Below are 22,552 nucleotides of genomic sequence, written 5' to 3'. Positions count from 1 at the left end.
ACAATGAAGGATCAACGATAATTTTAGAAAGCACATTATTTACTGGAATAAGTATAATTTGTACTCAGCTATCATCCCAATGTTTGGTCCCATCAGATATCCAATGACACTGATTTACTGGGAGATGATGAGTAGGACTGGCTGCTATGGATGACTACAGAAAAGAAAGGTATCCAGTCTACAAAGTCTTGGTCACAACACAAATAAAAGTCAACTAAGTTAACTGGTCTACATGTATACAAAAATAATCCTTTAATAAAAAATGAAGGCTTAAAAAAACTCATATATGCTTAAAACAAATACAACAGTCCAAATTAAATTAAATTTCTAGAATTTCAAATGTGTTCTATTAGTAACTGTATGGCATCCATAAAATGCAAAAAAGCTCTTCAAGTATACTTGGACAGTTTATTGTGAGAGGACTATTTTACTTACACAATTCTATATTACAACCTAATTCTAGGTCTGAAAATATTTCAAAAACATAGTTAAAATAGTATTTCCTTAGTAACAATTTTGTGAAAATGTTTTTACCTCTTCTTCTTCAGTTTCATAGGTGTTAAGTTCATGTTTCTGACAGTAAGGACCCTCTTTCCAAGCTTCAGTATCACCACAGTCACAGAAACCTCCACCTCCTGATGTTGTCATCTTGAAAAGAAATTATAAAGTATCTTGTCAATATTATAAATAGGAATATCAGGTGCTAAGGAAATAACATTGCTAAAATGTTTAATTTCTTTGGAGGTAAAATCAAAATGCCAAATCTCTCAATGTTTTAAAACTTATTTTAAATAAGCCTATAGGCTAGTTTAAGTGATATCAAAATAAGATACTTTATAGTGTTTAGTAAGCAACATCTATTTTTTATTTATTTTTAATTGAAGAATAATTGCTTTACAGTATTGAATTGGTTTCTACCAAACAAGGCTACATCTATTTTAAAGAGGTAAAATATGTCCACTTGCATGAGTTTCTAATTAGTGAAAATCACAAGGGTTTTCTTGCTAGGTTTTGACTAAACTGATATACTGCTGGTATCTGTGCTACCAGGCTATCATATACTATAACAGATTCAAGAGTTACAAAGATTCCTGTAACTGCTATCTTCTACAAAAGTCTAATAAGAGTGCTGCATGTGTATCAGAAAAGTGACCGATGAAAACTATAGAAATCATTTATTTTTTCTTTTCTAAAACTCTCTAAATAGCATTCTTTGAAAAGGAAGAAAACTTTGGAAATACCACCTGGCCACAAAACCTTTTACCACTTGTGGGGGTCAAGAATTATTCCAGCTTCCTTAAAATACAGCAATGATTCAAGGAATCTGGAAAGATAAAACTTATTATTTAATAATTAGGAGATTGGAAATTCTGCTTCTGAAAACATGCTGTGAGTTTATGAATGGGTATAGGTGCAAATTTTAGAAAGAGCCTTTCATATTTTGCTCAAGGAAAGTATTTATGTGTTACATATCACAAGGTAATTAATGTAAACTCACAAATGACGGTTATTCTTAAGGGCTGCAAAGATACTAAGAAACATGAGCAGGCAGGCATATGGAAAATGATAACTTCACCCTATAGCTCTTACGTGTGTCTGGTTACCAAAGATAGGTAGAACAGCCTAAAGGAAACTAGGATTCTCTTGCTGATTTATGAAAATAAAAAGAATATACAAAAATATTAATTTAATTTTGCAGCTGTTTTAGTTGATTATTATCAATACTCGGGTAGAGTAAATAAAAACAAACAGGAGAAAAAGTCCTGAACTAATAAAGCTCTTGAATTAATAAGACAACTGCAATATTTCTTCTCTATCATTTTACTTGAGATTAGTGCGAGAAGTTCCAGCTACTAACAGCTCCCTAAATTCTTCAATGTTCATAGCTCTGGCTTCAATCTCCAGTAGATGAACCAGGACAGGCTTAGCAATAATCTGCCTATGTATTCTGTGGCCCTGATTTAAAAGCAAACACACCTGATTTTTGGAAAAGTATTGATTGCATTATAGCAGTAAAACAAACAAACAAAACCTGGTTAGCTTTATGTTCTGGAGTTGGCTCTCTTCTACACTGTATAATAGTAGGTGCCTCTTTAACATTAAGAAACAACAAATATTCTGTAAAAGTTCACCAACAGAATATTTCTTAAAGGTATAATTCTGTCACTTTTCCTTATTTTGCTCACTCATTCTCCCTTCAGAGTCTCCCTTTCACATTTTAACTCTCACCTTTATTCTCTAATTTTTGATAACGTGCTTTATAAACCTAGAATTAGAAAAATAATAAACCTTAAAATAAACAGCAAAGCAAACTAGCTGAAAACCAATACTGGAACACCTGTCTTGCCTTTCTTAAACCATGTATTCCATGAATCTAGATTCATAATTTGTCTCTACACTGCCATCACACGTTTAACGGTACTTAAATAACACATTTCTTAACCACTCTCCCCAGTTTCAGTGTTAAATCTTGGAATTTTAAAAAAGAAGAAAATGTATTGAGTATAAATTTCAATACTAGGTGTGGTTATCATCTGGATATTACTAACCCTATATCGGTGGTCTTTGTGAATACTTCCCAAAAAGCACTCCATGCATAAAACACAAGTTGGATCAACTGCACAGTCTCTGTAAAGTTAAAGAAAAAAAAATCAGAATGTATAAAATAACTGTATATTTTACAATGTAGTATTTCAAACTAGAATCTATCTTAGAAAAACCAGAATAGTGAAAAGTCTTGCTGTAAGAAGAAAAAAATTATTGCTCCTGAAGATCTGTCACATCTTTGATCAATGAAGTCAGCTTAAGAAACTGTTTCTCATATTGGATTTATATTAGGGGGTCTTAGAGGGCACACATTACCAGAATGGCAATTTTCTCTAAAGATTTGGGAAATCGTATTTTATATTAAAACACACAGATGTATATGGAATAGATTTTTACATATTATACATTCTGATGGTCGCACAACATTTATGGTTCATAAGACATTCTGATAGGAGAGTAATATTCCACAAGGTGCATGAGTTGACAATGGTAGCCTCAGTCACTTCATTTGCTTTTATCATACTGTCAGTTAGATATACTTACATATCATACTTTAAATAAGAGAATCTCTATGATTCTATGAAATGAGATGGGAGTCATGAAAATCTTTACATTTCCCCTTATCCTGTTTCTGTATTCTCATAGGCAACCACCCTACTATCCTTATTATTGTCTTTTATTTGTATATGTTAGTGGCTCAGTCGTGTCCAGCTATTTGCGACCCCATGGACTGGTAGCCTGCCAGGCTCTTCTGTCCATGGAATTCTCCAGGCTAGCCATTCCCTCCTCCAGGGGATCTTCCCAACCCTGAGACTGAACCCGGGTCTCCTGCATTGCAGGCAGATTCTTTACTTGCTGACCCACCAGAGAAGCCCTTTATCCGTATATGTTCTTGCAAAATGTTTTTGAGTACATGTATTTTTTAAAATTCTTTTTAAAATAGTTGTTTTACAATATTTTATTAGTCTGAGGTATATAACAAAGTGATTCAGATACACATATACACATATATATCTCAGATTCTTTTCCATTATAGGTTATTAAAAGACACTGAATATAGTTTCCTGTGCTATACAGTAAATATCTGTTTACTAAATGCATGCATTTTTGATGTGTGCAAATCTTACCATTATGTATCATTCTGCCCTTTACTTTTTCAATTCTTCAATACAATCCATTCATTCTGTATGTGTACATTTGATGTGCTGCTTCTAACTGCTATATAATATGTCATGGAGTGTTCCAATATATTTTTTCTCTATACTGTCCCTGCACCGGATACCTGGATTACCTCCAATGCCTTTCTACCACAAATAGTGCTGCAATGAACATCCCTATAAATGTTCTCTATAGACCTGATTTGAGATTTTCTTTGGTAAATCAACTCTAGAGCAGAACTGCTGGGTCATATACACACATAAAGTTTTTATTCTGAGTGCCATGCTACTGTACAGAGTGGCGGCATGTTTCCCAGCAGTAAGGGTTTTTATAGCCCTGCATTTTCACTAGCATTAAGTTTTTCTCTGGGTTGCTAATATGTACAAGCCTAACAGGGGCTTCCCTGGTGGCTTAGCAGTAAAGGATCCACCAGACAATGCAGGAGATACAGGTTCAATCCCTGGGTTGGGAAGATCCCCTGGAGAAGGAAATGGTAACCCACTCCGATATTCTTGCCTGGGAAATCTCATGGACAGAAGAACTTGGTGGGTTACAGTTCATGGGAAAAGAGTAGGACACACTTAGCAACTATACAACAACCAGCCTAACATATATGAAATGATAAGTAAGTAAGTAAGTGTTAGTCTCTCAGTCGTGCCCAACTCTTTGCAACCCCAAGGACTGCAGGCCACTAGGCTCCTCAGTCCATGAGATTTTTCAGGCAAGGATACTGGAATGAGTTGCCATGCCCTCCTCCAGGGTATATTCCCAACCTAGGGATCGAACCCAGGTCTCCTGCACTGCAGGCAGATTCTTTACTGATTGAGCTACAAGGGAAGCCCTATGAAATGACACTTTACTATTTTAATTTGTATTTTTCTAATACACTTGAGCAACTCTTCATATACTTACTGCTTTGAGGATTTCCTTTTCTATAAACTGCCTGGTTATATCCTATGCCCATTTTTCTGCTGGGATTGCTTCATCTTCTTTATTTGCAGAAGTTCCCTGTATAATTTAGTCTGCTGCTGCTGCTGCTGCTAAGTCACTTCAGTCGTGTCCGACTCTGTGTGACCCCATAGACGGAAGCCCACCAGGCTCCCCGGTCCCTGGGACTCTCCAGTCAAGAACACTGGAGTGGGTTGCCATTTCCTTCTCCAGTGTGTGAAAGTGAAAAGTGAAAGTGAAGTCGCTCAGTCGTGTCCGAGCCTTAGCGACCCCATGGACTGCAGCCTACCAGGTTCCTCCATCCATGGGATTTTCTAGGCAAGAGTACTGGAGTGGCTTGCCATTGCCTTCTCCGATAATTTAGTCTAGTGGACATTAATCACTTGGCCATTTAGACATTGTAAATATTGTCTCCCATGTGACATGTGTGGATTAGTTTTGCCCATGGGGTCCTTTGTTAAACAGAACTCCCTATTTTGATGCAAAAAATAACTTTACACACAAATTGGTTTCTGCTTTGAGATTTTTAGAAGTTCTTTTCCCAATCCGAGGTCACAAAAATATATGCTTTTAAAGAACGTAATTTTCTTCCATGAAATCTTTTGGTATTTTCCACATTTAGGTGCTTCATCCATCTGGAATCTACTTTTGTGTATAATACAGAACAGAGATAACTTTTATTTCTTCAGAGATAATGAGCTGCTTTCTTTGTCTGAAACCATCTAGTAAACAATCTAATTTTTACCTATTGATTGTGGTGTCACCTTTAAACATATTAAGTTCCATTACTTAGGTCTATATCTAGGTTCTCTAATATGTTTGAGTGACCTATTTGTTCTTATACTAAACCACACTGTATTACTATGGCTTTTTGTAGAATATCTTAATATCTGCTAGGATAAACTCTCCTTTATTCTCCCTTTTTAAAGGCTTAATCATGTAAGTTTAGAGAGTTCCTCAAAAATACTCAGCTAAAATTTTGACACAGATTACCTGGAATTTATTGATAAACTTCAGGAGTAATAGCATAAACTGTGTAACATTCTGAAAGAGATGGGAATACCAAACCACCTGACCTGCCTCTTGAGAAACCTGTATGCAGGTCAGGAAGCAACAGTTAGAAATGGACATGGAACAACAGACTGGTTCCAAATAGGAAAAGGAGTATGTCAAGGTTGTATATTGTCACCCTGCTTATTTAACTTCTATGCAGAGTACATCATGAGGAACGCTGGGCTGGAAGAAGCACAAGCTGGAATCAAGATTGCCGGGAGAAATATCAATAACCTCAGATATGCAGATGACACCACCCTTATGGCAGAAAGTGAAGAGGAACTCAAAAGCCTCTTGATGAAAGTGAAAGAGGAGAGTGAAAAGGTTGGCTTGAAGCTCAACATTCAGAAAACTAAGATCATGGCATCTGGTCCCATCACTTCATGGGAAATAGATGGAAAAACAGTGGAAACAGTGTCAGACTATTTTTTGGGCTCCAAAATCACTGCAGATGCTGATTGCAGCCATGAAATTAAAAGACGCTTACTCCTTGGAAGGAAAGTTATGATCAACCTAGATAGTATATTAAAAAGCAGAGACATTACTTTGCCAACAAAGGTCCGTCTAGTCAAGGCTATGGTTTCTCCCATGGTCATGTATGGATGTGAGAGTTGGACAGTGAAGAAAGATGATCGCCGAAGAACTGATGCTTTTGAACTGTGGTGCTGGAGAAGACTCTTGAGAGTCCCTTGGACTGCAAGGAGATCCAACCAGTCCATTCTAAAGGAAATCAATCCTGGGTGTTCATTGGAAGGACTGATGCTAAAGCTGAAACTCCAATACTTTGGCCACCTCATGTGACGAGTTGACTCACTGAAAGACTGATGCTGGGAGGGATTGGGGGTGGGAGGAGACGGGGACGACAGAGAATGAGATGGCTGGATGGCATCACCGACTCGATGGACATGAGTTTGAGTGAACTCCAGGAGTTGGTGATGGACAGGGAGGCCTGGTGTGCTGTGATTCATGGGGTCGCAAAGAGTCAGACACGACTGAGCGACTGAACTGAACTGAAGAGTAAATTATCTAGCTACTTTCTAGGTTTTGTCATTTTAATGACACACATTTAAATTTTTTTTTCATTTTCTAGTTAGTTAAGGATAATGAAAAGAAACATTATCAATTTTTAATACCCTTGATAAACTTAAGCAATTTTAATAGTTTGCCGATTCTTTTTTCCCCTGAAGTAAATGAGTATATGGTCTGTACACAATGACAATTTTTTTCCTTACAATGTTTATATCTTTTACTTTTCTTCCCTTATACTGTTGACAAGGACTTTGAGTAAAATGTTAAACAGCAGCAGTAATAGAAGGCATCCTTGTCTTGGCTTTAGATATTAAACATATCTAAAGGTTCTTATTATTACATTCACTGTCAGTTTACTAAGAAAGTGATAAACTTAGTGATATCACTCATTAAGTATTATGTTCACTGTAGGTTTAGTAAGAAAGTGCTCTTCAAAAAAGAGTCAAGCATTTATCTTGCCTTTCCTATATAAACTGTGCCTCAGGATAATCAAAGGATTGATGAGGAATTGTATTTCTTCTTTATAGAAGACTAGCCAATAAACAAAGAAGAGATGATAAATTATAATAGCACCATTTTGCGACCACCTAACAAAATAAAGATCCAGGCAGCAGGCCATCACTGACTGATAAAACATTAAGCAAAAAAGCTGGTAGAGGGAATTCCCTGGCAGTCTGGTTGCTAAGACTCCACGCTTTCAATGCAGAGAGCATGAGTTCAATCCCTGGTTAGGGAAATAAGATCCCACATGCCACATAATGCGGCAAAATAAAGAAATAAATAAAAGGCTGAAGGAGACCTTTACAATGGTTGCATCTGCCAGGTACTAAACCCACTGGTCAATCTTAAAAGCAGCCAAGCATTACGTGCCTCCTGATATGAGGAAATAAGAAGTCATGCATCTGACCTTCCTCGGGTGGCAGAGTGGATAAGAATCCACCAGCCAAGGCGGGGGACATGGGTTTGATCCCTGGTTGGGGATATTCCACACACAGAAGAGTAACTAAGCCCATGTGTCACAACTACTGAGCCCATGCCCTGGAGCCCACACGCTGCAACTAGTCAGCTTATGTGCTACAACTACTGAAGCCCTTTCGCTCTAGAGCCCATGCCCTCCAACAAGAGAAGCCACCACAATGAGAAGCCTGTGCAACACAATGAAGAGTAGGCTCTCCTCACTGCAACTAGAGAAAATCCACTCACAGTAACAAAGATTCAGCGCAGCCAAACATAAATAATAAACAAGCAGGTGTCTGATGGGCAGGTCAGTTAAGATATAATTAAAAGAAGTTATGTATTAATAATTATAAAATTATTATCCACCCCCTTCCCTAATAATAGAAGTTAACCAAGCCTAACTAACTGTTTAGAAGAAAGACTGGGGAAAAAAGAAAAATGTTAAGCAATATCACGTGGCCACAATCAGCCAAACCTAGAATGTGGAAAATTCCATAGGACAAATGACCTGGTTTCTTAGTAACAGAAATAGAAAAATGAAAAAAAGAAGCAAAGGAGCTATTATAGTTTAAAAGAAAAAATGATTAATAGCTAAATGCAATGTGTGAACTCTGAAGCCACATTTATGAGTCAATTAAGACAAGTTCAACCCTGCTAGACAGTAGGTAACATTAAGAAATTAGTGTTAATTATTTTAAGACATGGTTATAGAGAAAAAAGGCACATAGTGAGTGTTGATTTTTTAAAAAAGTATGCTATCTGGAATGTTCTTCAAAATAATCTGGCAGGGCAGGAAAAAGTATACAGGCCTATACGTGTGCACAGATTAAAGAGCTGCCATACACTGGTGATTACTGAAGCTCAGCAATGAGTACAGGTATATTAGACCACTCACTCTACCTTTATGCTTGAAAATATCCGTAACAAAAAAACTTAGAGAAATCTAATATACGAATACTCAATATAAGTTCCCTTATATATTCTTTGTTTGCTAAGAATTAAATCACAAACATTAACTGAAATTTATTAAACGCTTTTCTGATTCAAATCAGTAAAATATTTTTCTTTTTTCAACTATTAAAATGGTGAATTACATTAATAATTATTTTAAAGATGTACTATCTTTGGATTCCTGAACTAAATTCTGTTTGATCATGATGCATCACCCTTTTAGTATATTCCTGGATTCAGATATTTAATATTTTATTTAGGATTCTTTCATCTATATGAATGAGGGGAATGGCTTTATAACATCTCCTTGAATTTATCAGGGCTTGAAATCGAGCTGATAAGTAGCCTCATAAAGAGGCAGTTTTCACTACTTTCCCATTTTCTGTAGTAACTTGTTTAAGAAAGGAATTAACTGTTCCTTCAAAACGTGACTGAATTCACCCGAACATAGTCATCCAAGTATGGGATTTTAGGGAGGGAAGATCTTTGATTACCCTTCCATGTTTCATACTATTTCACATAATATATTCAAGTTGCCTATCACTATTCTACAAATTTATCCATTTCATCTACATTTTCAATTTTTTTTTGCATTTACTTGTTCGTAATTCTTGCATTTCAGAGATTGTCACATTTTCTTGGTTCACGGCATCTTTAGCGTCTCAATAGTTTCCTTCAGGGCACCATTATACCAAATGAAACACCTAACAATTCTGTTCATCAAACACTTAGACTTGAAGAATTTAGCACCTGTTGGACACTGCACAATTTCTCAAATTTTAGAATCAAACTGGATACTGCCACCCTCATTTCTTATTTCACAGGTATCTGCTTTTTAAAAATCAGCAACAGAGAGGACCCAGCTTTGCAAGAAATGACACCACCAAAGGAAAGCAGTGAGTGTATCAATCTTCATCCTGAATTTTATATATGTTCACCTTTTTTTTCTTACTCGGTCTTCTCAGAAAATTGCCTTAAAAACTTTTTACTTGTGTTTCATTTTCTGAATCTTCTTTCTCTTCTTTTGAGTGCGCTCAATTGTTCTATCTCTACTAACTTCTTGAACTCAGTGTTTACCTTCTTTTCCTATCTTTGAAATAATTTTATTTATAGAACAGTTGCAAAAATAGTATAGTTCCTTTACACCCTTCAGTTCAGTTCAGTTGCTCAGTCGTGTCCGACTCTTTGCGACCCCATGAATCACAGCACGCCAGGCCTCCCTGTCCATCACCAACTCCCGGAGTTCACTCAAACCCATGTCCATCGAGTCGGTGATGCCATCCAGCCATCTCATTCTCTGTCATCCCCGTCTCCTCCTGCCCCCAATCTTTACCAGCATCAGAGTCTTTTCCAGTGAGTCAACTCGTCGCATGAGGTGGCCAAAGTATTGGAGTTTCAGCTTTAGCATCAGTCCTTCCAATGAACACCCAGGATTGATTTCCTTTAGAATCGACTGGTTGGATCTCCTTGCAGTCCAAGGGACTCTCAAGAGTCTTCTCCAGCACCACAGTTCAAAAGCATCAATTCTTCAGCGATCAGCTTTCTTCACTGTCCAACTCTCACATCGATACATGACCACTTGAAATATAGCCTTGACTAGATGGACCTTGGTTGGCAAAGTAACGTCTCTGCTTTTTAATATGCTATCTAGGCTGGTCATAACTTTCCTTCCAAGGAGTAAGCGTCTTTTAATTTCATGGCTGCAATCAGCATCTGCAGTGATTTTGGAACCCAAAAAAATAAAGTCTGACACTGCTTCCACATCTATTTCCCATGAAGTGATGGGACCAGATGCCATGATCTTAGTTTTCTGAATGTTGAGCTTCAAGCCAACCTTTTCACTCTCCTCTTTCACTTTCATCAAGAGGCTTTTGAGTTCCTCTTCACTTTCTGCCATAAGGGTGGTGTCATCTGCATATCTGAGGTTATTGATATTTCTCCTGGCAATCTTGATTCCAGCTTGTGCTTCTTCCAGCCCAGCGTTCTTCATGATGTACTCTGCATAGAAGTTAAACAAGCAGGGTGACAATATACAACCTTGACGTACTCCTTTTCCTATTTGGAACCAGTCTGTTGTTCCATGTCCATTTCTAACTGTTGCTTCCTGACCTGCATACAGGTTTCTCAAGAGGCAGGTCAGGTGGTCTGGGATTCCCATCTCTTTCAGAATTCTCCACAGTTTACTGTGATCCACACAGTCAAAGGCTTTGGCATAGTAACTTTTCCTTAAAAGCTTTCCTTAATGTTAACCAAAGTACAAGGAAATTAACATTGGTATATTATTATAAATTACACACTTAATTTAAACATCATCAGTTTTCCTACTAAGGTCCTTTACTTCTCTTCTAGGTTCCATACAGGACCTGTCAACCTTTTGGAGATTGAAGTGATTTAGGAAAAAATGACATCTAATGTAATGTGGGAGTCTGTGTTGGATCCGTAATAGAAAAAGAACAATTGAGCACACCCAAAGGAAAAAGAAGAAAGGAAATAAAAAGAAAGGAATAAGAAATGAGGGTGGCAGTGTCCAGTGTGATTCTTATCAGAAGAGCAGGTATACAAGGAAAACTGCTACTTTAGCTCTCTTCTGTATCATACTTTATGCCTGCTATATTTTCTCCATTGTTTATATTTCTATTTTTAGTGACTTTCTGTTTTACTTTGCCTCTGATAGATAACATTTTGGAGTTTTAAAAACCTGAGAACCACTGTCTTTATATTTTGTTATTGTTCAGTCCCTAAGTTGTATCTCTTTGCAACCTCATGGACTGTAGCACTCCAGGATCCTTTGTCTTCCACTATCTTCTGGAGTTTGCTGAGATTCATGTCCATTGAATCTGTGATGCCGTCCAACCATGTCATCCTCTCAATGCCATCCTCATGTCATCCTCCTGCCATCTTCCTGCCCTCAATCTTTCCCAGCATCAGTCTTTCCCAATGAGTTGACTTGTAGCATCTGCTGGCCAAAGTAGTGGAGCTTCAGCTTCAGCATCAGTCCTTCCAATGAATATTCAGGGTTGCTTTCCTTTAGGATCTACTGGTTTGATCTCCATGTAGTCTAAAGGATTTGCAAGTCTTCTCCAGCATCACAATTCAAAAACATCAATTCTTCAGTGCTCAGCCTTCTTTATGGTCCAGCTCTCACATCCATATGTGATGATGACTGGAAAAACTATAGCTTTGACTATACAGCCTTTGTCAACAAAGAGATGTCTCTGCTTTTTAACACTCTGTCTAGGTTTGTCATAGCTTTCCTTAATCAGAGCCTAACCTGCTGGGGTTTTATCAAACTGACTGGAAAAAGGGAAATACCCAATTCTAGCCTGCTCTAGCCATCCTGTCCCAACTAAATTAGGGCTATGGGGGGCATCGAGAAACACATGTGAGGTTCACAGCCCAGAGATACAGTCTCACTAAATGACTGAGACCTAATCACAAGACTACAGAATGCTTCTCCCTCCCTGACCCATTACCACCATCTTATTTTGTTGCTGTTGTTATACATTTTCCAGCAGATGTTTTTGCTTTTTAAAATTTTACTGAAGTATGGTTAATTTACAGTATTGTGTTAATTTCTGTTGTACAGCAAAGTAACTCAGTTATAGACTCTTTTTTATATTCTTTTCCATTATGGCTTATCACAGGATACTGAATATAGTTTCCTGTGCTATAATGCAGGACCTTACTGTTTATCCATCCTACATGTAACAGTTTGTATCTGCTCATCCCAAACTCCCAACAGTTCCCTCCCCCACACCCCTTCTCCCTTGGCAACCACAAGTCTGTTCTCTATGTCTGTACCCTCATATTATTAAAGGTCTAATTACAAGAGTCCCCTTCACCCAGTATATTGTATGCCTAGTGACCAAGAAAGAATTTAAGACATACTAAAAAGTCAAAAAATACAGTTTGAGGAGATAGAGCCAGGATCAAAATCAGACTCAGATATTGGAATTACTAGGCACAGAATTAAAAACAATTATGATTAACATGCTAAAGGCTCTAATATATACAGTAGTGTTCAGGAACAGACGGACAATATAAACTGAGATGGAAATCCTAAGAAAGAACCAAAAAGAAATGCCAGAGATCAAAGATACTGAAACAGAAATGAAGAATGATGGATTTATTAGAAGACTGGATATAGCTGATATAACAATATCTGAGCTTGAGGATATCTCAATAGAAAGCACTAAAACTGAAAAGCAAAGAGAAAAAAGACTGGAAGGAAAACAGAACAGAGTATCTATGAACTGTGTGACAACGACAAAAGGTTTAACACACATGTAATGGAAATACAAGAAAGAGAGGAAAGAGAGAAAGGAACAGAATACTGAAAACAATATGTAGAACTTCCCTGGTGGTAAAGTAAATAAGAATCCACCTGCCAATCCCAGGTCTGGGAAGATTCCACATGCCCCAGAGCAACTAAGCCTGTGTGCCACAACTATTGAGCCTGCATGCTCCAGGGCCATGAGCCACAACTACTGAGCCTGTGTGCTGCAAGTACTGAAGCCTGTACGCCTAGAGCCTGTGATCCGCAACAAGAGAAGCCACCACAATAAGAAGCCTGTGCACTGCAACGAAGAGTAGCCCCTGCTCCTCACAACTAAATAAAAGCCCACATACAGCAACAAAGATCCAGTGCAACCAAAAAAAAAAAAAAAATACAAATAAATAAGTAAAGAGAAAACATTTACTGAGAAAATTTCCTTAAATTACTGTCATACACCAAACCACAGATCCAAGAAGTTCAAAGAACATCAAGTGGGATAAACACCAAAAAACTTTGTACCCAGGTATATCATTTTCAAGATACAGGAAGTCAAAGAAGCAAGAGGAGAAAAAAAAAATCTTACCTGTAGCAGAACAAAGGTAAGAATCATATCTGACTTCTCAGAAACCATAAAAACAACAGAAAAGTAGAGTGAAATATTTGAAGTGTTGAAAGAAAAGATGCCTACCAACACAGAATTCTGTACCTGCAAAAGTATCCTTCAAAAGTGAAAATGAAAGAAAAACTTTATCAGGCAAAGAGGACTCTTAGAAGAATTAATAAATGATAAAGGGGTCAATATATCAGGAAGTAATAGCAATTATAAATATCTATATATGTGGTTAATAAAAGAGCTTTTAGACAAATGAAATATAAAGTGATAGAACTAAAAGAAGTAAATAAATGATAATCATATATGGAGATTTTCATGACCCTTTCTCAGTAACTGAAAGAACTAGTCATAAAAATCAGTAAGTATAGAAGAACTGAATGGCACAATCAACCACCTCGTTCTAATTGACAGTCATAGATTATATCCAGTAACTGCAAAATACATCTTCTTTTCAGGTGCATATGGAATGTACAAGACCGTGTTGCTAAGTCATAAAACAAACCTCAATAAATTCAAAGACTGCAACCTTACAGAACTTTAAATGTGTTACAAACCAGTCACAACATGATACCGTGGAAAGCCTCAAATATATGAAAATTAAATAGCGCACTTCTAAAGAATAAAATATGAGCACATTAGGTCAAAAATAAGTAGAAAGAAGAGTAGAAACCAAACAAACAAAACAGATAAAAAAGAAAACTAATAAAGCCCAAAACTGATTCTTTAAAAAGTTTTATGAATCTTTTCAAAAAGAAAATACAAATTATTAATTTTACAAAGGAAGAGATATCACAATAGATACCATAGATATCAATGACATAAGAACTTAATGCCAATAAATTTGGCATAATACAATGAAACATATTTCTTGAAAAGCACAATGTACCAAACATGACACAAGATAAAATAAAGTTCTAAATAACTAATAAAATATCAAAGAAATTTGTTATCAAAATCCTCCTCTGAAGAAAACACAAGGCTTCGATGATTTGTTTCACTGGAAAATTCTATCAAACACTGAAGGAGGGGTGGGATGGGGAGGGAATTGGGAGGGAAGTTCAAAAGGGAGGGGATATGTGGCTGATTCAGGTTGAGGTTTGACAGAAAAACAAAAAAATTCTGTAAAGCAATTATCCTTCGATAAAAAAATTAAAAAAAATTTAATAGAACTTTTAAAAACTGGAAAAAAAACACCCCAAAACACTGAAAGAAGAACTCATACCAATTTTATACAAACTCTTCAAAGATATAGAAAAAAAGGAATATTTCTCAACTCATTTCATAAGGCTAGCATAACTCTGTTACCAAAACCAGATAAAGACATTACAAGAATGTGACAGATGGTATATTTCATGGATTACAGACACAAAAAACCTTAATAAAACGCTAGAAAATTGAATCCAGCAACATATAAAGATTATAATACATGATGATCAAGTAGAGTTTATCTCGGTAATGAAAACCACTTGGGAAAAAAAAATCATCAATGCAACTATTTATAGAATAAAAAAGGAAAATTATAATAATCTTAAAACATATAATAAAAGCACTGGATAACATTCAGTCATTTATAATAATAATAAAACTCAGCAAACTAGGAACAGAAGGAAATGTCCTTAATGAGATAAAGGGTGTATATAAGAAAACTGTAACAACATACTTTATGGTAGAAGACTGAAAGCCTTCCATCCAAGGTAAGGATGTCCTCTTTCACCAGTGTAGTAAGGCACAAAAAAATACAAGGCAGGACGGTTGAGAGAGAACAAATACAACTGTCCCCATTCAGAGAGGACACAATCATGCAAAAATCCTAAAGAACCAAAACCAGAAGAAAACAAGAACTACTAGAACTACTAAATGAGTGCAACAAGCTCACAGACACAAGTGTGGTATCAGAAACCAACCCTCTTTATATTCACAAAAGAAAACTGAAATTAAAACTAAGAAAAAAATACCATCATAAAATACTTAGGAATAAATATGCAACAAAAGGTATGTATAACTTTTACATAAAAACTATGAGACAGTTAAAAGAGATTAAAGAAGACCTCAATAAATGGAGAGATAGAAGATGTTCATGGACCGGAAAATTCAGTATTGTTAAAATGTCAATTCTCCCCAAACTGGTCTATAGAGTCAAAGCAGTCCTAATCTTAATCTCAGCAGTCTTTCTTAAAAATAAACACTGACAAGTTAATTCTAAAATTTATAAAATGCAAAGGATCTGAAATAGAGAAAAGAAACTTTAAAGAAGCAAAAATGGAATCAATATGAATTTACAGTAATCAAGTTAATGTGGTTATTGGCATTAGAACAGCCGTATCAATGAATGGAATTGATCAGCACTTTGAAATAGACCACACTCATATGGTCAAGAGGCCTTTGGTAAGGCACCAAAGCAATGTAATGTGAAAAGTAAAAAAAATGGTGCTAGAACAACTGGATCCCCACAAGTAATAAGAAAGTGAAGCTCAACCCTTATACCTCAAACTTTATTTAAAAAAATCAGTTTTGAGACAGATCGCAGATCCAGATATAAAACCTAAAACTTCAAAGTTTATAGGAGAAAACTGAGAGAATATTTTTGTCACCTTGGAGAAGGCAGAAATTTCTTTAACAGAAGAAACAATCCTTATAAAATTTAAAAGTTGGAAAGTTAAACCATTAAAATTTAAAACTTCTGCCATCATAAGATACCATACAGGCAAGTCACAGACTTGGAGGAGACACTCATAAAATCTGTCTCACAAAGGGCTTGTATCCAGAATACATAAACAACTCCAAAACTCAGTAATAAAAAGATAATGAAGCCAGTTAAAAAAAAAAGATTTGAAGAAAAACTTCATTAGTTCAATGGGCAATGAACACATGTAAAATTGCACCAACATCATTAGTCATCAAAGAAAATTAAAATCATATTGAGATATCAGTATATAGAACAGCTAAAGTTTAAAAGACTGACAAAATCAAATGTTGGTGAGAATATGGAGCAAGTGGAAAAAGTTGTGGCAGTTTCTTATTAAGTTCAAACATACTTGTCCTTTGATGGAGGAATTCTACTCCTGGGGTAGAATCCACTTACAACTAAGAGAGAGAGAGTGTGTGTGTGTACGTACGAATTCCTCAGTCGTGTCAGACTCTTTGTGATGTGTGCGTGTATACATGCATGCGCTCAATTTGCTCAGTCGTGTCAGACTCTTTGTGACCCCATGGACTGTAGCCCACCAGGTTCCTCTGTCCATGGAATTTTCCAGGCAAGAATACTGGAGTGGGTTGCCATTTCCTCCTTCAAGGAGTCTTCCCAACCCAGGGATCAAATCCGTGTCTCCTGCATCTCTTGCACTGCAGGCAGATTCTTTACCACTGAGCCATCAGAGAAGCCCATAATTAAACATATGTCCACACAAAGACTTCTTTGCAAATTGTCATGGCCGGCAACTAATGGATCAGCTAAGAGTGTTCACTCTATCAGAATAACAACAGTATAGAAAAGCTTATCTTACTGGTGTCTTCCCTGCTTGACAGTATGTGAGTTACATGAGGTTAACTATTGTCAAAAATGTACAATTAAGATTTGTGCCTTTTGAAATATGTAAATTTTCCTCTAAGAAATAAAGAACTCATAGGGTATCATTAGGAAAATTCTGGTGATATAAATCCAAGTTTCCTTATCTAAAAGGATTATCCCACAGTAACCTATTTATACATCTACTATTGCCTAGGAGAGGGCTTCCTTGGTGGCTCAGAGATTAAAGCATCTGCCTCCAATGCCAGAGACCCGGGTTCAATCTCTGGGTTGGGAAGATCCCCCGGAGAAGGAAACGGTAACCCACTCCAGTATTCTTGCCTGGAGAATCCCATGGACGGAGAAGCCTGGTAGGCTACAGTCCACGGGATCGCATAGAGTCGGACACGACTGAGTGACGGAACGGAACGGATTGCCTAGGAGAAGGCAATGGCAAGCCACTCAAGTACTCTTGCCTAGAAAATCCCATGGATGGAGGAGCCTGGTAGGCTGCAGTCCGTGGGGTCGCTAGGGGTCAGACGCGACTGGGTGACTTCACTTTCGCTTTTCGCTTTCACACATTGGAGAAGGAAGTGGCAGCCCACTCCAGTGTTCTTGCCTGGAGAATCCCAGCGAGGGATGAGCCTGGTGGGCTTCCGTCTGTGGGGTCACACAGAGTCGGACACGACTGAAGTGAATTAACAACAACAACAACTACTGCCTAACAAATGGATAAAAGGCATACATGTAAAGTTGGTATTATACCCCATGTATGGCTATGTTTGATCTTATACCAAATTAGTGCATTAAAAAAAGTAAATAAAAATGACCATAAATATCCAAACCAAGAATACAAGATTCATTTTAGACAACCACAGAAATTCAACCTATCTACGACTGAGCGACTTCACTTTCATGCATTGGAGAAGGAAATGGCAACCCACTCCAGTGTTCTTGCCTGGAGAATCCCAGGGACGGCGGAGCCTGGTGGGCTGCCGTCTATGGGGTCACACAGAGTCGGACACGATGGAAGTGACTTAGCAGCAGCAGGAGATATAAACTACCCACTTCCTGTTACTTTCCCAGGTTGGAGAGAGCGAAGTAGACAAGGAAAATTCCAATACATTGAAGACCACAGTGATAATACACAGCAATGAAATTCTGTTTCTACTAATAGGTATCTATCTTGAAAAATACTAAAATGCGTGTAAAAAGAGATGTGTACAAATAGGTACAGAATGTTCCCTGCAGCATGGTTTGCTACAGGATAAAAAAAAATCCTAGAAATTTTCCATTTCTCATTTCATTAATAGGGCAAACAAATAAATCATGGCCTGGCCTTACTGTGGAAATACAGCAGTTAAAAGAATGAAGTAAATTTATATAAACTGACTGAGAAAAATCTCTAAGACAAATTGTTTCATGAAAAAAAGCCACATATCACATCCATAATTAGGGGTAACCAATAGGTGGCTCAGAGGTTAAAGCATCTGCCTCCAATGTGGGAGACCCGGGTTCGATCCCTGGGTCGGGAAGATCCCCTGGAGAAGGAAATGGTAACCCACTCCAGTATTCTTGCCTGGAGAATCCCATGGACGGAGAAGACTGGTAGGCTACAGTCCACGGGGTCGCAAAGAGTCGGACACGACTGAGCGACGGAACAGAACAGAACAGAATATTTTTTAAACTTACACAGCATTGATTTCAATCTCTGGACCATCCATGTTTTTAAAAAACAGTCTTAAAATAGAACTCTCCTAAAAAAAGATCAAGTATTCAAGTTTTTTAAAAAGCAAAAAATTGAACAAATTCTTCTTACTGAAAATAAGCGTTTCTTCCATATTAGAGTTCTATATTCCCAGAAAGAAAAGGAATGAAACCACTTCTTTCCCTCTGCCTAAGATATTTATTACTCACGGCTCAATAATGAATTTTAAGACTGATTATTTGGCTTAAAACATCTACATATAAAAATTCCTTATAGTTCCCTAAGTGCTTTTCTATACTATACCTCTTTTTATCCTAACAACCCTGTGAGGAAGGAAATATAACACCCAAACTCCAAAGATCACTGAAAGCACTTCTAATGTTCATCCACTTTCAAGTCTGCATCTCTACCAGACACAGGAAAAATACACTTCCTTGCCTTGTTTTGCAGTCAGACAGAGGCCTTCTAACTAGTTCTAGGTAAAGCGATATCGGCATGGTCATCACTTTTGAGCCAGAGCAATTTATTTGCTGTGTAAGACCCTCCTCTTTCCTTGCTCTGGTGACCCTTAAGAACATATCAAGTTGACTGAGATGCCACACAGTATAAAGTAACTAAGAGCAGAGTCCTCCACTCATCACTCCCACCAGTCTGGTCACACAGTCTGAGTAATAAATGTATTTTGGGTATTTAAAGACTCTGAGATGGTATTTGTTGGTTATTTTTAGCATACCCTCATCTATCATTACTGACAGAATCAATGTTTAAAAAAATTAAACAAGCAAAACTGTTCATAACAAAGAATCATAAAGTACTATCTGGAAACATGTGCTAAGAATATTCCTAACTGATGGCAGCATAACTCCCAACTCCAAATTCTGGTTACCTGTAATATTCAAGCTTTTAAATGTTAAATAAGAATGCTTTTAATTTAACTTTGCAACAAAAAACAATGGAACTAATTTAATGTTAAACTCATAAACCTAGGTATGATTTCATATTTTACTAGTATTTTATTTTTCTTAATGGTTCTGTTCTGTTCCGTCGCTCAGCCGTGTCCGACTCTATGCGACCCCATGGACTGTAGCCTACCAGGCTTCTCCATCCATGGGATTCTCCAGGCAAGAATACTGGAGTGGGTTACCGTTTCTTTCTCCAGGGGATCTTCCCGACCCAGGGATCGAACCCGGGTCTCCCACATTGGAGGCAGACACTTTAACCTCTGAGCCATGTCAAAATATAAGTACTTATGATCAACATGAAACTAACATGATTGTCCCTGCTGCTGCTAAGTCGCTTCAGTCGTGTCCGACTCTGTGTGACCCCATGGACAGCAGCCCACCAGGCTCCTCTGTCCCTGGGATTCTCCAGGCAAGAATACTGGAGTGGGCTGCCATTTCCTTCTCCAATGCATGCATGCATGCTAAGTCACTTCAGTAACAATCATCTCTATTTAGAAAGAAATAACAAGTGCCACTTTTGATTCCATTTTTCCTAATAGAGAACTAAGTATGAAAAAGCGAAAGTGAAAGTAGCTCAGTTGTGTCCCATTCCTTATGACCCCATGGATAGTAGCCCACCAGGCTCATCTGTCCATGGGGATTCTCCAGGCAAGAATACTGAAGTGGGAAGCCTTTCCCGTCTCCAGGGGATCTTCCCAACCCAGGGATCGAACCCAGGTCTCCTGCATTGCAGGCGGATTCTTTATCGTCTGAGCCACCAGGGAAACCCAACTAAGTATAGACAAATATAAAAACTACCCTACTATCTGAAAACAGATAGCTTTTTCTGACATCACAGAAGCTTCAGCGAGATCATCTGAGATCTACACGATTTTAGAAATGATGAACAAATAACAGAAAAATTAACCAAATTTCCTTCACAAATTCATTTTAAATACTCCTGAGTATCATTTTTTCTGGTTAAAGAAAATCTCCAACCTACAGACATAAGTCACCTTTCTCCTAAAGGGTCTAGTTTAGAAACTCTCCCAGAATTCCAATAACCATATTTCATCTTTCCAAATAACAGACTCCATGTCATCTTATCAAGGTACTGGGTTTCATGTACTACTTTAAACATAAAACATTCATCCTCAGACCCCAGCACGGCCATTTACCAAGAGTTTATTATGTACCAAATACTGCGGAAAGCACTACACAAAGGACCTCATTTACTTTTTTAACAACTGTGTGATAAAGAGTTTGGCTGACCTTTGTCTGGGGTTCCTAGGAAGTAACTCTAAATCCTTGAAATTCCCCGTATACAGGAGTGTCTGTTATTCATGCTTCCACTTCACCCACATATCTGAAAGTTTATACTAGTGAGGCAACTTTTAAAAAAATTTTATTTTATTTTTAACTGGCAGATAATTACTCTCTTCAAGAAAATGTGAGATACCAAGGGAACATTTCATGCAAAGATGGGCTTGATAAAGGACAGAAATGGTACGGACCTAACAGAAGCAGAAGATATTAAGAAGAAGTAGCAATAACACACAGAAGAACTATACAAAAAAGATCTTCATGACCCAGATAACAATGATGGTGTGATCACTCACCTAGAGCCAGATATCCTGGAATGTGAAGTCAAGTGGGCCTTAGGAAGCATCACTACGAACAAAGCTAGTGGAGGTGATGGAACTCCAGTTGAGCTATTTCAAATCCTAAGAGATGATGCTGTGAAAGTGCTGCACTCAATATGCCAGTAAATTTGGAAAACTCAGCAGTGGCCACAGGACTGGAAAAGGTCAGTCTTCATTTCAATCCCAAAGAAAGGCAATGCCAAAGAATTTTCAAACTATGGCACAACTGCACTCATCTCACACACTAGCAAAGTAATGTTCAAAATTCTCTAAGTCAGGCTTCAACAGTACATGAACTGTGAACTTCAGATGTTCAAGCTGGATTTAGAAAAGGCAGAGGAACCAGAAATCAAATTGCCAACATCTGTTGCATCATCCACAAAGCAAGAGAGTTCCAGAAAAACATCTACTTCTGCTTTATTGACTATACCAAAGCCTTTGACTGTGTGGATCACAATGAACTGTGGAAAATTCTTTAAGAGATGGGAATACCAGACCACCTGATCAGCATTCTGAGAAATCGGTATGCAGGTCAAGAAGCAACAGTTAGAACTGGACATGGAACAGACTGGTTCCAAATCGGGAAAGGAGTATATTGTCACCCTGTTTATTTAACTTATGTGCAAAGTACATCATGCGAAATGCGGATGAGGCACAAGCTGGAATCAAGATTGCCGGGAGAAATATCAATAACCTCAGATATGCAGATAATAATACCCTCATGGCAGAAAGCGAAGAGGAACTAAAGAACCTCTTGATGAAAGTTAAAGTAGAGAGTGAAAAAGTTGGCTTAAAACTCAACATTCAGAAAACTAAGATCATGGCATCTGGTCCCATCACTTCATGGCAAACAGATGGGGAAACAATGGAAACAGTGAGACTTTACTTTTTTGGGCTCCAAAATCACTGCAGATGGTGACTGCAGCCATGAAATTAAAAGACACTTGCTCCTTGGAAAAAAGCTATGACCAATCTAGACAGCATGTTAAAAAGCAGAGACATTACTTTACCAACAAAGATCTGTCTAGTCAAAGCTATGGTTTTTCCAGTAGTCATGTATAGATGTGAGAGTTGGACCATAAAGAAAGCTGAGTGCCAAAGAATTGATGCTTTTGAATTGTGGTTTGAAGAAGACTCTTGAGAGTCCCTTGGACAGCAAGGAGATCAAACCAGTCAATCTCAAAGGAAAACAGTCCTGAATATTCATTGGAAGGACTGATGCT

At 37.5% G+C, this 22,552-nt stretch overlaps 1 protein-coding gene across 5 annotated transcripts in view; it reads right to left on the bottom strand.

The window, feature by feature from the left end:
- UBR2 (ubiquitin protein ligase E3 component n-recognin 2) overlaps positions 1–22,552 on the bottom strand; it is a 106,999-nt gene that overhangs the window by 69,407 nt on the left and 15,040 nt on the right. For all 5 annotated transcript variants that reach the window (XM_055406347.2, XM_055406351.2, XM_055406346.2 and 2 more), the window contains exons 3-4: positions 2,550–2,628; positions 535–648 (exon numbers count right to left, since the gene is read on the bottom strand). In XM_055406347.2, coding sequence (XP_055262322.1) covers positions 535–648; positions 2,550–2,628 — 193 coding nt within the window. The remainder of the gene's footprint in view (positions 1–534; positions 649–2,549; positions 2,629–22,552) is intronic.

Source organism: Moschus berezovskii, chromosome 23, assembly GCF_049115385.1.
Source record: "Moschus berezovskii isolate FMDL1 chromosome 23, NW_MosBer_1.0, whole genome shotgun sequence".
NCBI classification, from domain to species: Eukaryota; Metazoa; Chordata; class Mammalia; order Artiodactyla; family Moschidae; genus Moschus; species Moschus berezovskii.
Note: the sequence above shows the minus strand (reverse complement) of the source record. Positions and strands in the feature narration are given on the sequence as shown.